Source organism: Meles meles, chromosome 8 (genome assembly GCF_922984935.1).
Source record: "Meles meles chromosome 8, mMelMel3.1 paternal haplotype, whole genome shotgun sequence".
Taxonomy (NCBI): domain Eukaryota; kingdom Metazoa; phylum Chordata; class Mammalia; order Carnivora; family Mustelidae; genus Meles; species Meles meles.
In genome coordinates, this window is record NC_060073.1 from 44,170,118 (window position 1) to 44,189,023 (window position 18,906).

The window sequence follows — 18,906 nt, forward strand, 5'->3', positions numbered from 1 at the left end:
ATACCGGAATAAAGTCTTTTACCGGAATGTGGTCTTTCTCTCTCTCTCTCTCTCCCTCCCTCCCTCCCCCTCTCCATTTCTTGCTCTTTCTCTTTGTCTCTCAAAATACCTTATTGTACCATACTCACCCCTCTTCCTGTGATAATGGGAGTTGATAAAATGCCCACGTGATGAGATGGACTGAGGGGAGTGACTTAGGCATCGTGACGTAGTGTTCGGCTACTCTTGACCTTCTGATGAGATGTCAGAAGGAGGATCGTTTGCTTCTGGACCATGGTTGACTGTGGGTATCTGAAACCATAGAAAACAAAACTGGGTAAGGGAGGAGGACTACTGTATTATAAGTATCTTATATCAGTGAATTCATATGATGCTTGCCTTTTTAATGACTGGCTTATTTCACTTACCATAGTGTTTTCAAGGTTCGTTCATATTAGAGCATGTGCCAGGATTTCCTTCCTTTTTAGGGTTGAATAGTTGTCCATTGTGTGGACGTACCATGTTTTGTGGATCCGTTCAACGTGGGATGCTTCCCCTATGGCTCTTACGAGTAAAGCTGCTGTGAACACAGATGTACAAATGTCTCTTTGAGACTCCGCTTCCGATTCTTTTGGGTGTGTACCCAGAAGTGGAATTGCTAGATTATATGGAATTCTATTTTTAATTTTTTGAGGAACTGTCATATTGTTTTGCATAGGGGTTACCGTTTTACATCCCTACCAGTAGTGCAGAAGGGTTCCATTTTCTCCATATTCTCAGTAACACTAGTTACTTTCTTTTTGACAGTACCCATCCTAATGGGGGTGAGTTGAGAGGATACTGTGGCTTTTATTTGCATTTCGCTAATGATTAATGGTGCTGTGCATCATTTCATACACTTGTTGCCTGTTTGTATATTATCTTTGGAGACCTCTGTTCATGTCCTTTTTCCTATTTTTAATCGTATTGTTTTTCTTTTTTGAATTTTTTGTATATTCTGGATATTAACCCTTTATCCAGATACATGACGTACAAATATTTTCTCCTATAGGACAGAATGCCTTTTCACTCTGTTGATCGTGTCTTTTGATGCACAGAATCAGTCAACTTTTTGAATCCTTTAATTTTCTGTGTGTTTTAAAAAGTGTCTTATAAAGAAAGGACAACGAAAACTAAATGCGCTTCTTTTCTTTGGGATTTCAGAGCCTTGATACAAAGCATGCTTGAAAAATGTGATCGGTTTCTCTGGTCTCAGCAGGCCTAGTGGAAGAAGATTGAGCAAATGTCACAATGTTTTGAGAAAAACTGAATCACGCTCCTGAATGTCCTGAGTGCATTTGCTGTTGAAGGAAAGGTACCACATGAAAACCCCGCCACCTTCCGGGGTGTACTTTTGTCAGTGTCCCTTACTTCTGCGTTTGTGGCTCCATCTGTGCCCTCAGTGTTTCTCAACCAGGATTGAACTTTGAAAGGAATCAGTCCTTGTTTGGTGAAATGAAGTGCTCTGGAATCAGAATATGAAAGTTCACAGCCATGCTGGCCTTATTCTGAACTATAGTATTACCTTCTCCTTGCTGGTGGATTGGGATAATTAGTTTCCTGTTGTGACTCTCATGGAGGGAGCAGAAGTTTCTCCTCCCGGTTCCATGAAGACAGATAAAGTAACTGGCAGGAGTTGAATTCTTTTTATATCTTAGCTGGAATAGTTGAGAAATTACTGAAATAAGACCTGGCGGAATGGAATTAGCATCAAAGAAGCAAAACATTGAGCATTCAAGTTAGATATTTACATTAAAATGACCCCATATTTAAATTGAGCTAATTTAAAATATATTTTTCCTAGTATTTGATGTTTTCTAATCTGAACCTATATACAAATGACTAATTTATTACTGGAAATGTTTTATCTCTAATCTTTACTAAACGGTGGCCCAAAGGAATCATGCACTTTTAAAAATTATTTTTTAAAAGCCATAATAAAGGAAAGCGAAGTACTAACAAAGATGGTAGTAGGCGCTTGTGTCATTTAAACCATGTACTAGAATGCCTTCCTCAGGCTCCTGTACCTTTGTAGCACATTAACGTTAATAATAACTATAAAATCTGTTTTTATTTGAATAGATACAGACACAGGGTTTATTCTGAGCAATTTGCAGGAAGGTGTGGGTGACCTCAATGTGGAGTAAGAAAAGTTGGATATGTTGAATGATTCAGTCATAACACTGAGAGCTACAGACAGAAATGGATGTCAGACTTCCATCTGATATTCGGATACTATGTAACCAGATGGGTTGAAGAGATTGTCAGGGAAAGGAGGCTTAACAGAGTTTTGTAGAGTTTTGGGAAGCATAAAAAACCTAACGATTCTGCTCAACAGTGGGAGTTGGGTGGGTGTGTTTGTGTGTGGTTTCCTCTTACCAAGCAATTCTCTGATACCAGTTGGGTGGCTACAATTCAACCCATTTCTGACACTACTGACCCAGAGATAGCATCAGATCCCACAGGTAAAGGGCTCAGTCCTAAAAGAGTACCCTCCATTTTATTTTTTTTAATCTAAATTCAGTTAATTAACATATAATGTGTTATTCAGAGGTAGAGATCAGTGACTCATCAGTCTTATGAACTCCCAGTACTCATTACATCACGGTGCCCCCCTTAATGTCCATCACCCAGTCACCCCATCCCCGCATCTCCCCACCCCCACCCTCCCCACCCACCCACTTTGCACACTAATTGCATGTCAGGTTGTTACCTATACTTCTGATCAACTGGCTATAAATCAGAGGTCCTCATGATCCCTCCCTTGGGTTTGATGATTTGATTAAATTGCTAGAACAGCTCCCAGAACTCAGAGAAACAGTTTGTTTACAAGATTGCCAGTTCATTATATAAGGACAACTCGGGAACAGCCACATAGAATAGATGCATAGATTTGGGGAAATAGATTTGGGGAAAATAGATTTCCCCAATAGATTTGGGGAGAAGTGTGAGGAACTTCCCTGCCTGCTCCAAGCTCCACCTTCTCCGAATCTCCACATGGTCACCAGTCTGGAAATCTCTGAATCAAGTTCTTGGGGTTTTTTATGCCTTCGTTACAAGGGCATGGTTCATTAAATCACTGGTACTGGCCATTGAACTCAATGTCCAGTCCCTCTCTCCCTCCTGAGGTCAGGGTGTGGTGGTGGCTTGGAGGGTGGGACTGAAGGTTCCAGTTCTCTAAATCAGGTGGTTGGCTCTACTGGCAACCAGCCCCCATCCTTAGGAGCAGTCCAAATGTCACCTCATTAGTACTACAAGTCACCTCTGTGGTGCTCATCTCTTAGGAAATTCCAAGGGTTTTTAGGAGCTGTATGCCAGAAATGGGAGGAAGGCCAAATACATATTTCTTACTGTTGGTCACAGTATCTTACCTTACTTACCACTAGAATCAGCTGGGTTTTGTCTGTATTGGATTATGTCAAATGTTCGTCTGTACTGAGGTAAAGAGCAAGATGCCTCCCTTCACTGGCCATCGGCTTCTGTCATCCCATGATGACTGTCCAAAAGAGGACCCAGAAGAAATCTCAGAAGGAGATGGCTTGAACTGGCCCGATGGTGCAATCATTTACTGACAGATTGCTCTAAGGGATCATACAGCAATCCTCATTTGCCAAGAGGGTACAGAGAAATTTCTGGCATTAAAAAAATAATAATAATAAATAATAAAAAAAATTTTTTTTAAATCACATCCCCTGAATTTATTTTCCAAAGTAAACCAAGCAACAGCAAAAAAGCCCCTTCAGTTAAGCAATAAAGTTTCAACAGACAAGTGGATATTAGGCAGTATTTCCCAATACAACTTGTATCTTTCACTGGCCTAAAAATTCTAGAGAGTGGTGCAGGGTGGCCTCACTTTCAACAGGGCTACAGGGTAGCCTAGTGGCTAAGAGCTTGGGTGCAGAGGCGGTCTAACTTTGAATGTTGTTGTCTCCTCCTAAATGACCTTGGGGAAGTTACTTTGTTTCTCTCAGTGTCAGTTTTCTCATCTATACGATGGGGACAGTAGTAGCACTCAGGATGGTTTGAGAAGTGACGGGGGTCATGAACGTGATGAAAGTGAAGCATGGAGCAGGTGCCCAGCGCAGAGAGTGCAGGGAGAGCCATGTCTTGGTGACACATGAGACTGAAGTGCGGGGCAGTAGAGCTTGTTACAGTGCGCGGGGAACACGTGTTAGCTGTGGTGCGAAAGGGCTGGAATGTCCTTGTGCCCAGTAGTGATCAGACATGAGTAAGCTGGTTTGTATGACTCCTAGAGAGTGGGAGGACCAAAGTTGAAGTTAAGAATGTCCTTGCATGTGTTAAATTTGTCCCTGTCCTGCCCAAAGCTCAGAACCTTGTGCCGTCCTCGCCTCTCCCCCTCCTCAACTCTCACGCACCATCCCTAGGGAAATGCTCTCCATTCTGTGTTGGTGGTGTTTTTCCATTTTTTCCCCTACTTGCTGTTGCCGCTGGTCCATGTTCTCATTCTTTCTTGCCTGCCTGGACGGTCGGAGCAGTTTTAACGACCTTTCTTTCTTCACTTCCAAACTCTACCTTCCCCTTGGCTAACACTCAGTGTCAGCTCCTTAAAATAGAAGTACCTAGGTATCTCCCAAGTCAGGTGACTCACGAACTTGCTACACATTGGAGTCACTGCAGGAGCTAGTGAAAAATACTGTTGTCGGGGCTCCTGCCCCAGGCCTGGGATCTGCAGATCAAGGGTCTGATTTAATCCTCCTACTCCTACATTGTTCCTAGATTTAGCTGAAGAGTGATCTTGAATTCTAGAGAAACCCCTGTCTTGGTCTCACGGGAGGTTAATGAGAGATCCACCGCCAGATTTCTTGTCCTATTGAGGCACAGCCTTAATCGGGCCTCTTCCCCATCTGTAACTTTTGGTGGCTCTCCTCCGCTTTCCGAATAAAGCCCGAATCCTTGAGCTTGTCGTTGAGGCCCGCTGGTGACTTGTTTCCAAGTTCAGTTTCTAGGTTCCAGAGTTTATCTCTCATCCTGGGCTCTCTGCATGTGAACCTCTGGTTGGGCCCCTGCTTAATTAACCTCTGAATGGCAAGTGTGGGTTACCTTACATTGTGATAAAATACGCATAACACAGACTTCATCATCTTAACCATTCTGTGGCCAAACAAGAGGCTGACATCTCTCCTTGTGTCGGGAAACAGAAACTTTAGAGTGGGGTCAGAGCTTTTCCTACCCCTTCATTTAGAAGACTCTGCATACCACTAAACTTCATGAACAACACTGCAGAGTTGTGACACAGAGCTGCTGTGTGGTGTCTGGAGTTTCCAGGCAGCCCTGGCCTTCTGGATCAAATACAGATCACAGAAGCAGCCCGGAAAAAAAATCCTTCATGGTAATTCTTTCTAGAGGGCTCAGAAAAATACTGACTGGCACCACAGTGGCCTAAATACAGAGAATGTTTTCCCAGATTGTGGTTTTCCCATCTTGCCCAAGTAATACATTTTTCTAGATGGGCAACTCTGAATCATTGTGAATATTCAAGTTGATGTTTCCCTCTAGTGATGTGGGCAGTAGTTATACCTGTTATCAGTAGGTAAAGCCTGGGTTTAGTGACTTAGTGTCAGTGTTTTGGGTTTTTTTTTTAAGTATTTTTTTTAGATTTTATTTCTTTATTTGTCAGAGAGACCGAGAGAAGAGAGAGTGAGAGAGCACATGCACACAAGCAGGGGGAGCACCAGAGGGAGAGGGAGAAGCGGGCTCCCGGCTGAGCAAGGAGCCCGATACAGGACTCGATCCCAGGACTTGGATCATGACCTGAGCCAGAGGCAGGTGCTGACCTGACTGAGCCACCCAGGCGTCCCCACCATCTTGGAATTTTAAATGATTTCCGGATGAGGTTCTCCACATTCTTCTTTTGCTTTGGGAACCCCATGTTAAGTAACTGGCTCTGGCTGCCACAGTAGATCTAAGGTGGAGCCTGAGATTTTACGTTTCCAGCAGATTCCCAGGCCATGCTTCCTTGGATCGCCTTTTGGGTAGCAAGACTCAGGCTAAAATCTGGTAAAGCAGCAATTTGGAAGGAGCCAAGGCCCCAGCAGGTGGATCACTTGCCATGTTAAGCGGAACGTAAATCTTTGCATTCCTTAAGCTTCTGAATCTCTGTTACAGCAAGTTAGCTTTAGTCTAATTGAAGGAAGGGAAGTAGAGCTGGTCTCACAGCCTGTTCTGTTCTCAGTTTATTTCAGCTTAAGTAATTATGGAGAAAGAGCCTTCTGTGAAGTGTGCCTGAAAACTGGCCTCCGTCCCTGTTAGACTCAAGCTCAGGCTCTCTGGTCCCCCTCCTCCAGCGTTGGTGGGTGCCAACTGGAATGGCCCTTATGACCTGGGGGACTGGAGAGAAGGAGGAGCTGAGGCCGTGCCACTCAAGCTGATCAGAGTTCAGTCTTGATGTTTGCAGGCAGGCCCTAGCTAACAAAAACTTTCTTCTTACTGCCCTTGAAACTTACCCTCCACTGGGGACTCATATATTGTGAGTGGCTTATATATGTCACCAATCCCTAGCATTCCCAGTCTCTCAAAGAGTACCGTGCTCCAGATCCTGTCCCCCCGGGGGTGGCCTCTGTCTGTATGGCATCGCTAGGTTCATGGCTCCTCATTTCACAAGTCCATTAGTTTACATTTCTCTGCCCTTCCTGCTTCCCACCCCCTCCCCTTGGCTAACCAGTGCCTTTTCCTCTTTTCTTTTCTCTCTTATCTTCAACCGAAGATCCCATCAGTGCCTTCATTCAGGAGTGAATTTACTCTCTGTGCCTTGGAGATCCCTGTGCTTTTCATGAGCTTTAGAAAAGCACAAGGTTGTGGTATATCAGGTCTGGCTTATGTGCTACCTCAGATCCTCTGGCCTCCTCGTCTTCCTGCAGCCCCTTCTCTGACGATTCCACATGGGCTTGGGTCCCTTAACTACAGGAGCAGCTGGGCAGCACCTTGCTTTGGGTCTGTTCCATAGGGCTTCTGTTTCCTACACTAGGGAAACCCTCGGGTACTCACATGTGCACAACCACGAAATGCAGGAAACCTAACATTCTAGGGGTCACATTTGACCAGTAGAGATGGAAGCCAGTTGATAGGTGCTTCTCTTTTTTGAATCCTGGTGGATAATGCTCAGGCATCTGGTACTGCATCTTCAGGATGTCCCAGTAGGATTGAGCTCCAGCTCTAAGGCTCTTACTTGTGGCCTGCCCTATAATACATCCTTCTCTTGGCCATGCTCCTCCCCTGGTCTACACCCCTGTCTCTCACGTCTGCTCCGTGGGGTTGTTTCCCAGTAAAGTACCTGAGAACCTAGGGGAGGTGCGGTGGGAGTGAGGAAGGCAGGAGGTGGAGGATTCTTCTATATGAGGCTTTATCACTTAGACTTAATCCTCTATTCAAGTCAGGGGCCCATTAGGTAAGAAAAAGTAGATAGATTGTTTTTCCCCTGACATGACCCACTTCCTTATCCTTCCCCTACCCTGATGCCCTCAGTTCCCCAGGGCTGAGGCCCCTGACCTACCTCCCTACCTGCGGATGCAGCTCAGCTCATAGCTTGCTATAGAAAGTACTGGAGGCTCCTCCCTGTCTAACCTTCAGGCAGCCGTCCGACGATAACCTGGGGTACAGGGGAGCATGTAATATGGCACATCCATATTTATCCAATAGTGAGAGATCCAGAGGGCCCAGGGCCTGTTCAGATGGTGGCCCAAATGCCAAGCAGAGTCCAAGCTGGCCTATTAACTGTAAGTCCCTATCAGAGAACTGGGGAGCCTTATTATTATTTATTAATACTGTCCAAGGAAGTAGTGGTGTAGGTTAAGGGAGGAGCCTCCAGCCAGACTTCCTGTGTTCAAATCCTGACTTTACCACGCATTAGCTCTGTGACCTTGAACAGGTTACTCAGTCTCTCTGCCCCTTAGTGTCCTCATCTGAAAAATAATCTGCCCCATAGAGCTGTGGCCAACTGGGACTAGAATGAGCTCAGTAAATATTAGCCATTATGACTAGTATTGTTATTAAAATACTCTCCTGGCCAATCCCAGTAATCCTGATTTTTATTTTTTAACCAAAACATAGTTAATATTTCACACTAAAAATAGCAAGAGTTCTGCTTTTCTTTTTTCATATGGAGGTGGTAATATTTTTTAGAAAATTCCCTATGCATAAGATAAACAGCAGATTCCTTTTTTTTTAAGATTTTATTTATTTATTGGACAAACAGATCACAGGTAGGCAGAGAGGCAGGCAGAGAGAGAGAGGAAGCAGGCTCCCCACTGAGCAGAGAGCCCGATGTGGGGCTCGATCCCAGGACCCTGAGATCATGAGCTGAGCTGAAGGCAGAGGCTTTAACCCACTGAGCCACCCAGGCGCCCCCCCCCTTTTTTTTTAAAGATTTTATTTATTTAAACAATAGATTCTTTTGTTGTCTTATCAAGATAATATTAAACAGAATTTTTTAAAAACTTCCCTGGATAACATGGATATTACCTGAAATGACTGCATAGTATTCCATTTTATGTTCATATTAAATCATTCATATTATTTGATGAATGACCCCCCCCCCCGCCCCATGGGGCCCTAGTCTGTTATTTACAGTTTTTTCCTCATACAGTTTTTTAGTTGAGATATAATTCACATACCATAAAATTCACCCTCTCTGAGTGTTCAGTTCAGAGGTTTCTAGTATATTCACAGTATTGTGCATTCTTCACCTCCATGTAATTCCAGAATATTTCCATCATGCCAAAAGGAAACTTCATACTGTAGCAGTCACTCTCTACTCCCCCTCCTTCCAGGCCATGGCAACCACTAATCTTTCTTCTCTGGATTTGTCGTTTCTGGAAATTTCATAGAAATAAAATCATATATAACCTTTTGTGTCTGGCTTCTCTTATTTAGCCTAATGTTTTCAAGGCTCATTCACGTAGCATGTATTAGTACTTTATTCCAATTATGGCTGAATACCATTCCATTGTATGAATATACCACATTTGGTTTAAACACTCATTAATTGATAAATACTTGAGTTGCGTCTATTTCTTGGGTATTTTGAATAATGCTGCTACTTCTGTCATGGAAGGGACAATGCTTTTCCTTAATGGAATAGACACAGTGAGTACAGACTGGTCTTCCTTGCATGCAGTGCTTCTTCCAAAGTCTGTGGACTTACTGAATGCCTTATGCACTACCATGGTGTTTGTTTTATATGGTATTACTCTGGTTAAAGAACTCGTTTGCAACAAATAAAGTGTGGCAGTGGGACTATGCTCCTGGAATTCACTGGTTTAACCATGTTCCCTATTATCCTGAAGTAGCCACCTGAGTAGAGTGGTGGAATAAAGTTTTGAAAACTCAGCCACAGTTCTAGCTAGAGAGCAACACCTTGCAGGGATAAGGCAATGTCCTCGCCTCCCCCCACCCCTGCCCTTGCTCATGCCCCATACATGGTATGTGCTTTAAATCAGTGTCCAATATATGGTACTATTTCTCCCATAGTCACAATTCATGAGTCCAGGAATGAAGGCAAGGAAATGCCATGTTAGTGGCTTCTCTCACTATTACCCCTACTGATCCGCCAGCAAAATTTTTTGTTTTCTATCCTTGTGATTGAAGTTCTGGTGGTCTAAAAGACTTAGATCCAAAGAGAGGAACTACCCAAGGGAGAGAAGATTCCATGTGTGGACAAGAGCTTGAACCCACACCTGTGGAGTTCCAGCCTGCTCGTGATCCTCCCTGCTTGGTTGCGCTGAAAACAGGTCTCCCCTGTAGACTTTGGACCTACTTAGCCAGCCCCTGCAGTTGCATCAGCCAATTCCTTGTGAGAGATCTAAATCCAGACCTATCTCTGATCCTGCTCCTCTAAAAGAACTTACAGTACCAAATTCTGAATCAGAGTTTGACCAGAGAAGTGGAACCAGTAGGCCATAGATGTATATACTAATGGCCTTATTACAAGGAGCTGGCTTGCACAGTTGTAGGGGCTGGCCAAGCCGTCAGGAGAGGCAGGCAGGATGGCCAGATCCAAGGGAAAGGTGAGCAATTGTAGGCCCAGTGCCTATTTGGAGAGCAGGTCAAGGAAGAGATAAGCCTTTTTCTGAAGCCCTTCCAACTGATGAAGCCAGTTCCACCTAGGATAATCACCCATTTGATTAAAGATAATTTATTAAGGACTTTAATCATGTCTGCAAAATACAGCAGCATGTAAATTAGTGTTTGAATAACTGAGGAAAGACGTGTGTATACAGCAAAGTGGCTCCGCCTCCCCTTCATCCTTTAACCCTGGGCAGGGAGTATCTCCTATGGGCCATCCAGTTGGCCTCATGGAGGAACTGTGAGGGTGTAGTTCAGCCCAGCCAAGTGGACACATCCATAACCATGACTGGGAGTCACAGTTCTCATTTTTAATGAGAAAGCTTACAAAGCATTGCTAGAGGAAAAGACTTTTTCTATGATAAAGTGAGATTATGTCAGTTTAGATGGAACTTCGGTGGAGATTTTGGTATAGATTTAGATACTGATCTTTAACATTACCACATTCTGCAGACCAAAACCCGTATCAAATATCAAATACCCTCCACACGTCCCAAACGCTGCTCCCAGGCCTGCCATCCTCTACAGAATACTTTTCTTCTTGCTTCATTCATTCACTCAGTAAGTGTTTATTGAGCATCTACCATGTGCCAGAAGCTCTGGTAGGTACTCTGGGTAACGAGGAGGACATACAACAAGATAGACATGCTTTTTATTTTTTTTTTTAATGGAGTCTTTTTTTTTTTAAGATTTTTATTCAACTTATTTGAAAGAGAAAGATCACAAGAAGACAGAGCAGCAGACAGGGGGGCGGGGAAGCAGGCTCCCTGCTGAGCAGAGAGCCCAATGTGGGGCTCGATCCCAGGACCCTGAGATCATGACCTGAGCTGAAGGCAGAGGCTTTAACTCACTGAGCCACCAGGCGCTCTGATACACATGGTTATTGCCCTTTGTGATGGGTCCTGGGGACAATAATGTACAATAATAGCAGCTACAACTGAATTCCCTCAGGTTTCTCATCCCCCCTCTCAAAATGTTCTGCATCTCCTCACTGCGCTCTCTTTACCTTCCTTCATTTCTCAGGAGTACCTCCTTGCTCCTTTCCAGGTTAACCCATCATCAGTGAGCTTGACCTCATTCCCTCCTCTTGACTAATTAGTTAAAAAGTAAATTATTTCAACCATTCGTTCATTCAGTAAGTATTGAGGTTCTGTTATGCACCAGATACTTCGCTTAGTGCCACATACTTAAAGCTAAATAAGACAAACTGTTACAACCTAGGATGGAAGCTGGACCAAGAAAGCCTTCAAAAACAAAAACAAAACAATAGCAGAAGAACATGAAGCAAGAAATTTTTAAAAATCACTACATATTAATAATAGGAAGGAAAGAATAGTGACAGTAGGTGACTCAGGGCAGTCAGAGAAGGACTCTCTGAAGAGAGAGTTCACATGAGAGACACAGGCTAAGAAGGGAGCAGCCATGGGAAGAGCATGGATCGAGTGTACGAGGCACTGGCAAATTAGAGCTTGACCTTTTGGTGGAACTGAGGGAAGACCGTGGGCCAGGAGGGTGTGACAAAAGGAGCGCATGAAACCATGAAGGCAGTTGAGGGCGTCTTTTAAGAGGCGGGAGAAGGCAGGTGGTGCTGAACACCCAGGCAGCCACACCAGCCTGTGGTCCTGGCTCTGCACCCATGCTATGTGCAACCCCGGACACCGTCCTAATTATGTACCTCCCCACCGGGGTTTCTCCAGCTAACTGCAAAGACTCCGTGTGGCTTACATCAAATAAGGCACGTACAGTATAGAGCATGGTTTGGCATCTGCAAACAAAGAAAATGGCAGCTACCGTGTAATTAGTATTCACCAGCCTCCCACACCCCGGCAGAGCTGGCGTTGCCTCTGCAGAGGCTCTTATTAAAGCGTGTTGTAAGTGTCTATGTACATACCTGGCTTCCTTTCTAGAACATCGGACCTTGTCAGAAGAAAAGTCATGTCGAAAATAGGATGGAGGGCACCTGGGTGGCTCAGTGGGTTAAGCCTCTGCCTTCAGCTCAGGTCATGATCTCAGGGTCCCGGGATCGAGTCCCACATTGGGCTCTCTGCTCAGCAGGGAGCCTGCTCCCCCCCCCCACCGCCTGCTTCTCTGCCTACTTGTGATCTCTCTCTCTCTGTCTCTCTCTTAAATAAATAAAATATTTTTTAAAAAAGAAAATAGGATGGAAGTGTATTATGAACTGATGAACTGTAAACTACTGTTCGTATGGGAGTTAAAGAGGCTTGGACTCTATCAGGGGAGCTGACACATGAAAGGAACGGAGGGAATGAGTAAAGACGAGCCCGCAGGTATGAATGAAGCTCTGTGAGAGCCCATGTGTTGCCCGGGCTACTGGGAAGGTTCTTCAAGGAAGTAGACTTTTTATTGGGATCTGAGTTCAAGGACAGTAGGAATAAAGATGAGAGAAACTAATGTGAGAGGCATTCCTTAGGTAGGACAAAAGGAACTGGTTAAAAATGTCATCAGAGGGGGGCGCCTGGGTGGCTCAGTGGATTGAGCCGCTGCCTTCGGCTCGGGTCATGATCTCGGGGTCCTGGGATCGAGCCCCGCATCGGGCTCTCTGCTCCGCGGGGAGCCTGCTTCCTCCTCTCTCTCTCTGCCTGCCTCTCTGCCTACTTGTGATCTCTCTCTCTGTCAAATAAATAAATAAAATCTTTAAAAAAAAAAAAAAAATGTCATCAGAGGGGTGCCTGCGTGGCTCAGTTGGTTAAGCATCTGCCTTTGGCTTGGGTCATGGTCCCGGAGTCCAGGAATGAGCCCCAGGCCGGGATCCCTGCTCGGCAGGGAGTCTGCTTCTCCCTCTCCCTCTGCCATTCCCCCTGCTCTTTCTCTGTCTCTCAAATAAAAAACATCTTTAAAGAAGCAATGTCATCAGAGACAGGGGCTGGTGTTGAGGAGGCCAAGACATCAGTTGCCAGAACCCCGGGGATTAGGCTTCCCAAAAGCCTGATGGAGAGAGGCTGCTGAGGGACAAGGTGCAGAGGCAGAGCACGGACAGGACACAGGTGACTGGGCAATGAAGAGATGGGGACATGGGATGGGAATAGCAACAAAACACCTGGAGAGGCCTCAGCTCTGTAAGAGTAAGAGGTGGAGAGAGGTGAGAGAAGTCTCGTCCTCTGTGCTGTGGGTATCAAAGGGTGAGCCCATGCAGACCCCCCCCCACCCCCCAGATTGGAGACCCCGTTACCAGTCGGGCCAGTCAGGAGACAGAAACCAGGCAGTGATTTGAAGAGGGAGGGTTTAACATAAAGAAGTATTATATAGTTGCAGAAGATTGGCTATTAGGGGATAAAAAATGAAGGATGAATTCAGGACAGGCCCTCCTCACAAGGCTGACGTTAAGGTCTTGTTAGAAAGTGTGTGGCCTTGGTACTCTGCTTGGCAGCAAAAGTTTGCTGGGTGCCACAAGTCAAAGTTGATGAGCCAGAAAGTCCCCAGATGAGATGACAACAAAACTTGCCAGTTGTTGATGATGTCACTGTGCCACCATTTCCTGACATGTTTTGGTCCTGGGAGCTTTTGTGTAAAGCAGTGAAATAAGGTGGAGAAAAACTGCTCTGGACATGTTTCCTAGAAGGCAGGGACAGAAACTGGTTTTCACTGGATTTGAAGGCCCAGCTGAGAAACTAACAAAGGAACAAAGTGACAGTGGCCAGATCAGGATGCCGTCCTCCCACGGCTGAGTCCCCTGGCCCCAGGGACAGAGAGCACTACGGAGCAAGACAAAAGGAACTAGACACTGAGGACAGAGAAAGTGACAGGACACCACGGACAGCAGTGAGGGGTCTGGACATGGAAGGACCTGGAAATAGCACAAGTGCAACCAGAGGGGCCTGGACAGGGGAGCGGGTCTGATCCGGGAGGAAGGGCGTGGGGTGTCTGTCCTGGGTCATGCTCAGGTGTTCCCCCTACACCAAACCCAGGCTCTGCCTGCTCGGGGTGGGGGTGTCCATCCTTCACTCCTGGGGAGCAAACAAGCAGTCCTTACACCCAAGAGTAACACACACTTTTCAAGTCAGTCTCATTAAGCATTTATTAGACACATATTAAGTGCCCTCCCCCAGCCTCTGGGGACAGAGAACTCAATGACTGGGTGTCCTGCCCTCAGGGGCCTCATAGCCTGTCTCCCCAGGGCAGAGCCAAGGGGAAACTCAGTACTTGTCAGGCAGGCCAGGGGGTCGGAAGTGGTTGGGGTCTTTGCCACTCCGGCCCCATTCATTGGCAGCCTGGTCAGCCTTCGAGTCCTCCACTCCGTGGCCACTGTCTCCATACTTGAAAAGGTCTGTGACTCTCTGAGAATGCTCTCTGGCATCACTGGAATGGAGGAAGGCAGGTGGAGATTCATTAGGGGCTGCTGAGCAACAGGCCCCCGCCCCCACCAATCCCTTCTCTTTCTGAAGGATGGCTGAGAGGAGCCCAGGCCGGAGGGGCTGAAACACGGACCCTGCTCCACGCACAGCCCAGGTCAGCCCAGGCTGGTCCCCTTGCCCACAGCAGGAGGGCGGGAGTCCCCCATTCCCACTGGTCTTGCTCTGGCTCTGCCAGCCACGCAGACCCCACACTGGGCACAGAGGGGAGGGTGGGCAAGAGGACCAGGAGCCGCCGCCGACTCTACAGGAATCTTCTCTAGTGTTGGCCCTTCCTGGCTCTCTAAGGCTGCTATGCTCAGTGGGGCCATCCCTGCATCCCCGGGGCCCTTGTTACCTGATGACTTTAGCAGCCCAGACGCCCCCAGGGCCCCTTTGTGCAGCATCATAGTTCCCGCGGGCATGGAAGTATTTGTCCGAATTTTTGTAATTGGCTTCTCTCATGTCAGAGTAGGCTCTCATCATGTCTCTAGTCCCTGGAAAGGAAAGAAAATGGAAGTGATCATCTCTTGGCAAAATAGAGAAAAAGTTTTTCTCCCAGTGATTCTAAGACTTCAGCCTTTGACAAAATCCTCAGACATTATATTGGCTGAGATAAATATTCCTTTACTTTTCACTCCCCTGGGTGAATGTTAGGAGAATTACACTTGGTGCAAGTTTTATTCTCTGTGAGTCCATTTTAAGTACTTTGCTACTTGGTTTTTGGGTGTGTGTGATGTGTGTGAACGGGAGATGGGGTGGTCTTTAAGGGATGCTTCTTGTACAAAGGACCTCTCTACCTGGGAAGCACAGGGACCCCTTGGACTGGGGCATGAGGACAAAGGCAAGTCTGAGGGAGGCTGCTGACCCAGACAGCTCCCAACCTAGTCAATGGGAGAAATTCCTCCCTGTGGGCAGCGTGAAGACAACTCAGGCCTCTGTACTTCATAATATCCGGGGCTTAGGTGGCACCAGGAAACTGACCAAACTCAATCATAAATATAATTGATAAAGGAGAGTTCCCCCAAGGGAGCTTTACAGAAATGGGGTCATCATCAAAGCAGAAAAAGGGCAACTGACCCACCAGCTCTAAAGTCCAGTCTTCTCCCCAGTAAATGGGAGAGTATTGACTTCCACAGAGTGCTTATGCAGACAAACTGAGAAAATACGCATAGAACTTCTGGAAGGTTGTAGTTGCCCAGGATGCTATCACCACTCTGGGCCTTAGGAAGTCTGGGACAAACCCAGGAAAGGGACTAAGGAAGAGGAAGAGCAGAGAGTTACAGACTGAAGGAATCTGATCAGGCTACAGCTGTGCCTGTGAGAATTTAAAAGGATCGACAGCAAACCCTCAAAGCAGTAATCAGTGACTCTCACCAAAAAACAAAAATAAAAATAAATGATGTGTAATACACAAATCGTGGCGCCAAGTCTGACTGCTAAGTTGAGTTCCTCTTGCTCCCCTGCCCAGCCAGGCCCCAGGCCCGCAGAACTACCATCACCTAATTCCTTGTGCCTGTTATTGTGGGGAGCGGAGCTCTGCAGCGTGGCCCTCTGCCTCTCCCAGGGCCTGTCTGCCATTTGCTCAGATACACAGGAGGCTGGGTGATCCCCAACCCCTCCGTGGGCCATGCACTCTCAGGTCTGGGAGGCAGGACAGCGCTGTTCTAGCAAGGTCTGGGGAGCTCTACCACAGGGGACATCTGGTTCTGCTTGAGAACTTTGTCAGACTCTTCATCATTTTGTGCCTCAGGTCCTCTGTCAAGGGATGATGGTCCCTACATCGCAGGGCTACAGATTAAAACCTGAGGATGAGAACAAATTCATTCATCCACGCAAAGCTCTTAGAAGAGTGCCTAGCACAGGCCCAGCTCAGTGACTCCTGGATGGAATGAGGCCCCCCTTTCCTGGCTGCCTGAGACCCAGGCACAAGCGGTCCCTGACTTCCCGCTAGGTGGCGCTCGCGTCCCAATTGTAAGGAGGGAGAGGGCACCCTGGACCCCAGCTCTCTTCCTGCTCCTGCTCCTGCTCCAAGTTGAAGCCCTAAACTTAGTGGCCCCCAGCCTGGGGATCCCCTGGAAGAGTGCAATGCTGCGTAGAAAAGCCAGGGGTGGAGGGATAGGACAGATGTGGTTTAAGGGGAACGGCCATGTGTAGTAAGTAAGCCCTAGAGCCCAATGCACAGTATAATGAACACCAAACAATATTGTATTATAATTATGAAATATGCTATAGTCTAGTTAATTACTTCAACTCCTAAAAGGAAAGGATAATTATGTAACATGATAGAGGTGTTAATTATAGCTACAGTGGCAATCAGATTGAATATATAAATGCATCATATTAACATGACATACACTGTAAATACACACAATGTTATATGTCAGATATAGTTCAATTAAAAAAAAAAAAAAGCCTGGGAAACTGCTATCTTGAAAACCATGCTTCTTCTTTTCCCACTCGTGGCCTTTGATCTGTTTAGACATGGCCTCCGCTCTGGGCAATCCTGGAGGGAATCCAGGGGCAGCCTCCCCCTGCTCCCATGCTTTTGACCTTACCTTGACCAGCTTCCTTGAGGAAGTCTAACCATCTTTGGCTGCTGACGCCCAGGACCAGGGAGCACAAGAAGATGCCCAGGAAAAGCTTCATCCTGCTGCAGACTCAAAGACACACAAAGATGACAGGTGTTTAGTTTTTGTTTGGTCTGATTTGGGGGGAGGGGTGATGCTGACCTATTGTATTCCAAAACTGAGCCACGCTCAGGATTATCTCTATCTATATATCCACACACACAGACACACATGCATATGTGTACACATACATCCGTGTATATACATATATGTATATACATATGTGTAGAAAGAAGTAGACAGTACGTATACATATATTAGGCAGGTGATACATAGATACATAGAGAATTCCAGAGGGTCCACATTTCCACTTGCCTCATTGGAATCCCAGCATGAGAGACTGCACTGCGCTTCTTCTTTTTTTTTTTTTTAAGAATTTATTTATTTATTTGACAGAGAGATTACAAGTTGGCAGAGAGGCAGGCAGAGAGAGAGAGGAGGAAGCAGGCTTCCTGCTGAGCAGAGAGCACCATACGGGACTCCATCCCAGGACCCTGGGATCATGACCTGAGCCGAAGGCAGAGGCTTAACCACTTCTGATAGAAACCACTTTGCGGGGTGCCTGGATGGCTCAGTGGGTTAAAGCCTCTGCCTTTGGCTCAGGTCATGATCTCAGGGTCCTGGGATGGAGTCCCGTATGGTGCTCTCTGCTCAGCAGGGAGCCTGCTTCCGTCTCTCTCCGCCTGCCTCTCTGCCTGCATCTCTGCCTACCTGTGATCTCTGTCTGTCAAATAAATAATAATTTAAAAAAAAACACAAAATCTTAAAGAAAAAAGAAAAAAAGAAACCACTTTGCATTTTTTAAAAATATTTTATTTATTTATTTGACAGAGAGAGGTCACAAGTAGGCAGAGAGGCAGGCAGAGAGAGAGGGAGAAACAGGCTCCCCACTGAGCAGAGAGCCCGACGCAGGGCTCGATCCCAGGACCCTGAGATCATGACCTGAGCCGAAGGCAGAGGCTTAAACCACTGAGCCACCCAGGCGCCCCCCACTTTGCATTTCAATCCTCACTCCTCACTTATGAGCCCTGACATGCAATGTATAAAAAGCTTCCAAAGAGGTATCTGGGCATTGAGTGACCATATACCAGTCTGTCGAACGAGATGAGTGAAACAATGCACAAATATTGGTGGAACTCCTGCTCTACCCATCCCAGAGCTCCCACAGAGGAAGTACACGACTAAATCCCAGTCCCAGAAAGCATTCACATCTGCTGACTCCTAATTGTCAGGCTACGAGATGCAGGGAGGAAGCAGAGAGCTGGGACACAGCCCAGGAATGCTGTGGGGAAAGGGAATCTGCCGAGAGAACAAGTGTTGGAGAATTCTAGCATCTCACCTTGGGCTGTTGCTTCCCACGGAGCTCCCTGTGAAGCTGAGCTCCCTGTGAGAAACGCCCGCACTTTATATGCTGGGGCTGTGCTGGGGGAACAAGGAGGAAGACAGGTTTGAGGGAAAACCCCGAGATTTGGGAAATTCTCCTTGGCCAGAACCCAGCAGCCAGGACATCGGGCTCCTTTGTTCCCATCTAATTTCCCAGGTTGTGCAACCTGGCAGCTTCCAGAGTGCAGCAAACTTGGGGTTTTCTGCCTGTTTTCAGTCTCCTTCCTGGTGAGGAAAGATTTCCTTCCCCACACAATGAGGTATTGACAATGGGTATGAAGAGTAGTCAATATTAGACAAGAGATTTGATTGTCTAAAGAATGAGCATAGAAGGCGAATGAAGAGCAAACAGGCTCCATTGAAGGGAGAGATGAGGATGAAGCTGGGACCCCAGGGAGCAGGGATAGGACAGAAAGAACCGGGAGCATAAAGCTTCCAGCACCAGC

The 18,906-nt window shown here is 46.4% G+C and overlaps 2 protein-coding genes across 7 annotated transcripts in view; one reads left to right on the forward strand and one right to left on the reverse strand.

Moving 5' to 3' along the window:
* Positions 1-1,981, forward strand: part of HPS5 (HPS5 biogenesis of lysosomal organelles complex 2 subunit 2) — a 43,850-nt gene extending 41,869 nt beyond the window's left edge. For all 5 annotated transcript variants that reach the window (XM_046016173.1, XM_046016174.1, XM_046016175.1 and 2 more), the window contains one exon: positions 1,183-1,981. In XM_046016173.1, coding sequence (XP_045872129.1) covers positions 1,183-1,243 — 61 coding nt within the window. In that variant the 3' untranslated portion in view covers positions 1,244-1,981. The remainder of the gene's footprint in view (positions 1-1,182) is intronic.
* Positions 1,982-14,116: 12,135 nt separating this feature from the next.
* On the reverse strand, positions 14,117-18,466 carry LOC123947922 (serum amyloid A-2 protein-like). 2 transcript variants are annotated; one of them, XM_046014240.1, is made up of 4 exons: positions 18,417-18,466; positions 17,006-17,100; positions 14,806-14,944; positions 14,117-14,415 (listed from the first exon to the last, which is right to left on the reverse strand). In XM_046014240.1, exons 2-4 carry the CDS (start codon positions 17,094-17,096, stop codon positions 14,253-14,255), a joined length of 393 nt encoding a protein of 130 aa, XP_045870196.1. In that variant the 5' UTR covers positions 17,097-17,100; positions 18,417-18,466; the 3' UTR covers positions 14,117-14,252. The 2 variants fall into 2 exon arrangements, with proteins under 2 accessions (XP_045870196.1, XP_045870197.1); XM_046014241.1 differs by having other exon boundaries at positions 17,006-17,107; positions 18,417-18,458.
* Between the last annotated feature and the right edge of the window lie 440 nt (positions 18,467-18,906).

Bases quoted from the DNA above. Each gene is read 5' to 3' on its own strand.
- LOC123947922 (XM_046014240.1), bottom strand. From the start codon at position 17,096: ATGAAGCTTTTCCTGGGCATCTTCTTGTGCTCCCTGGTCCTGGGCGTC. The intron at 14,945-17,005 runs GTAAGGTCAAAA...TTTCCTTTCCAG, and splicing joins CCTCAAGGAAGCTGGTCAAG to GGACTAGAGACATGATGAGA. The intron at 14,416-14,805 runs GTAACAAGGGCC...CCTCCATTCCAG, and splicing joins TGGGCTGCTAAAGTCATCAG to TGATGCCAGAGAGCATTCTC.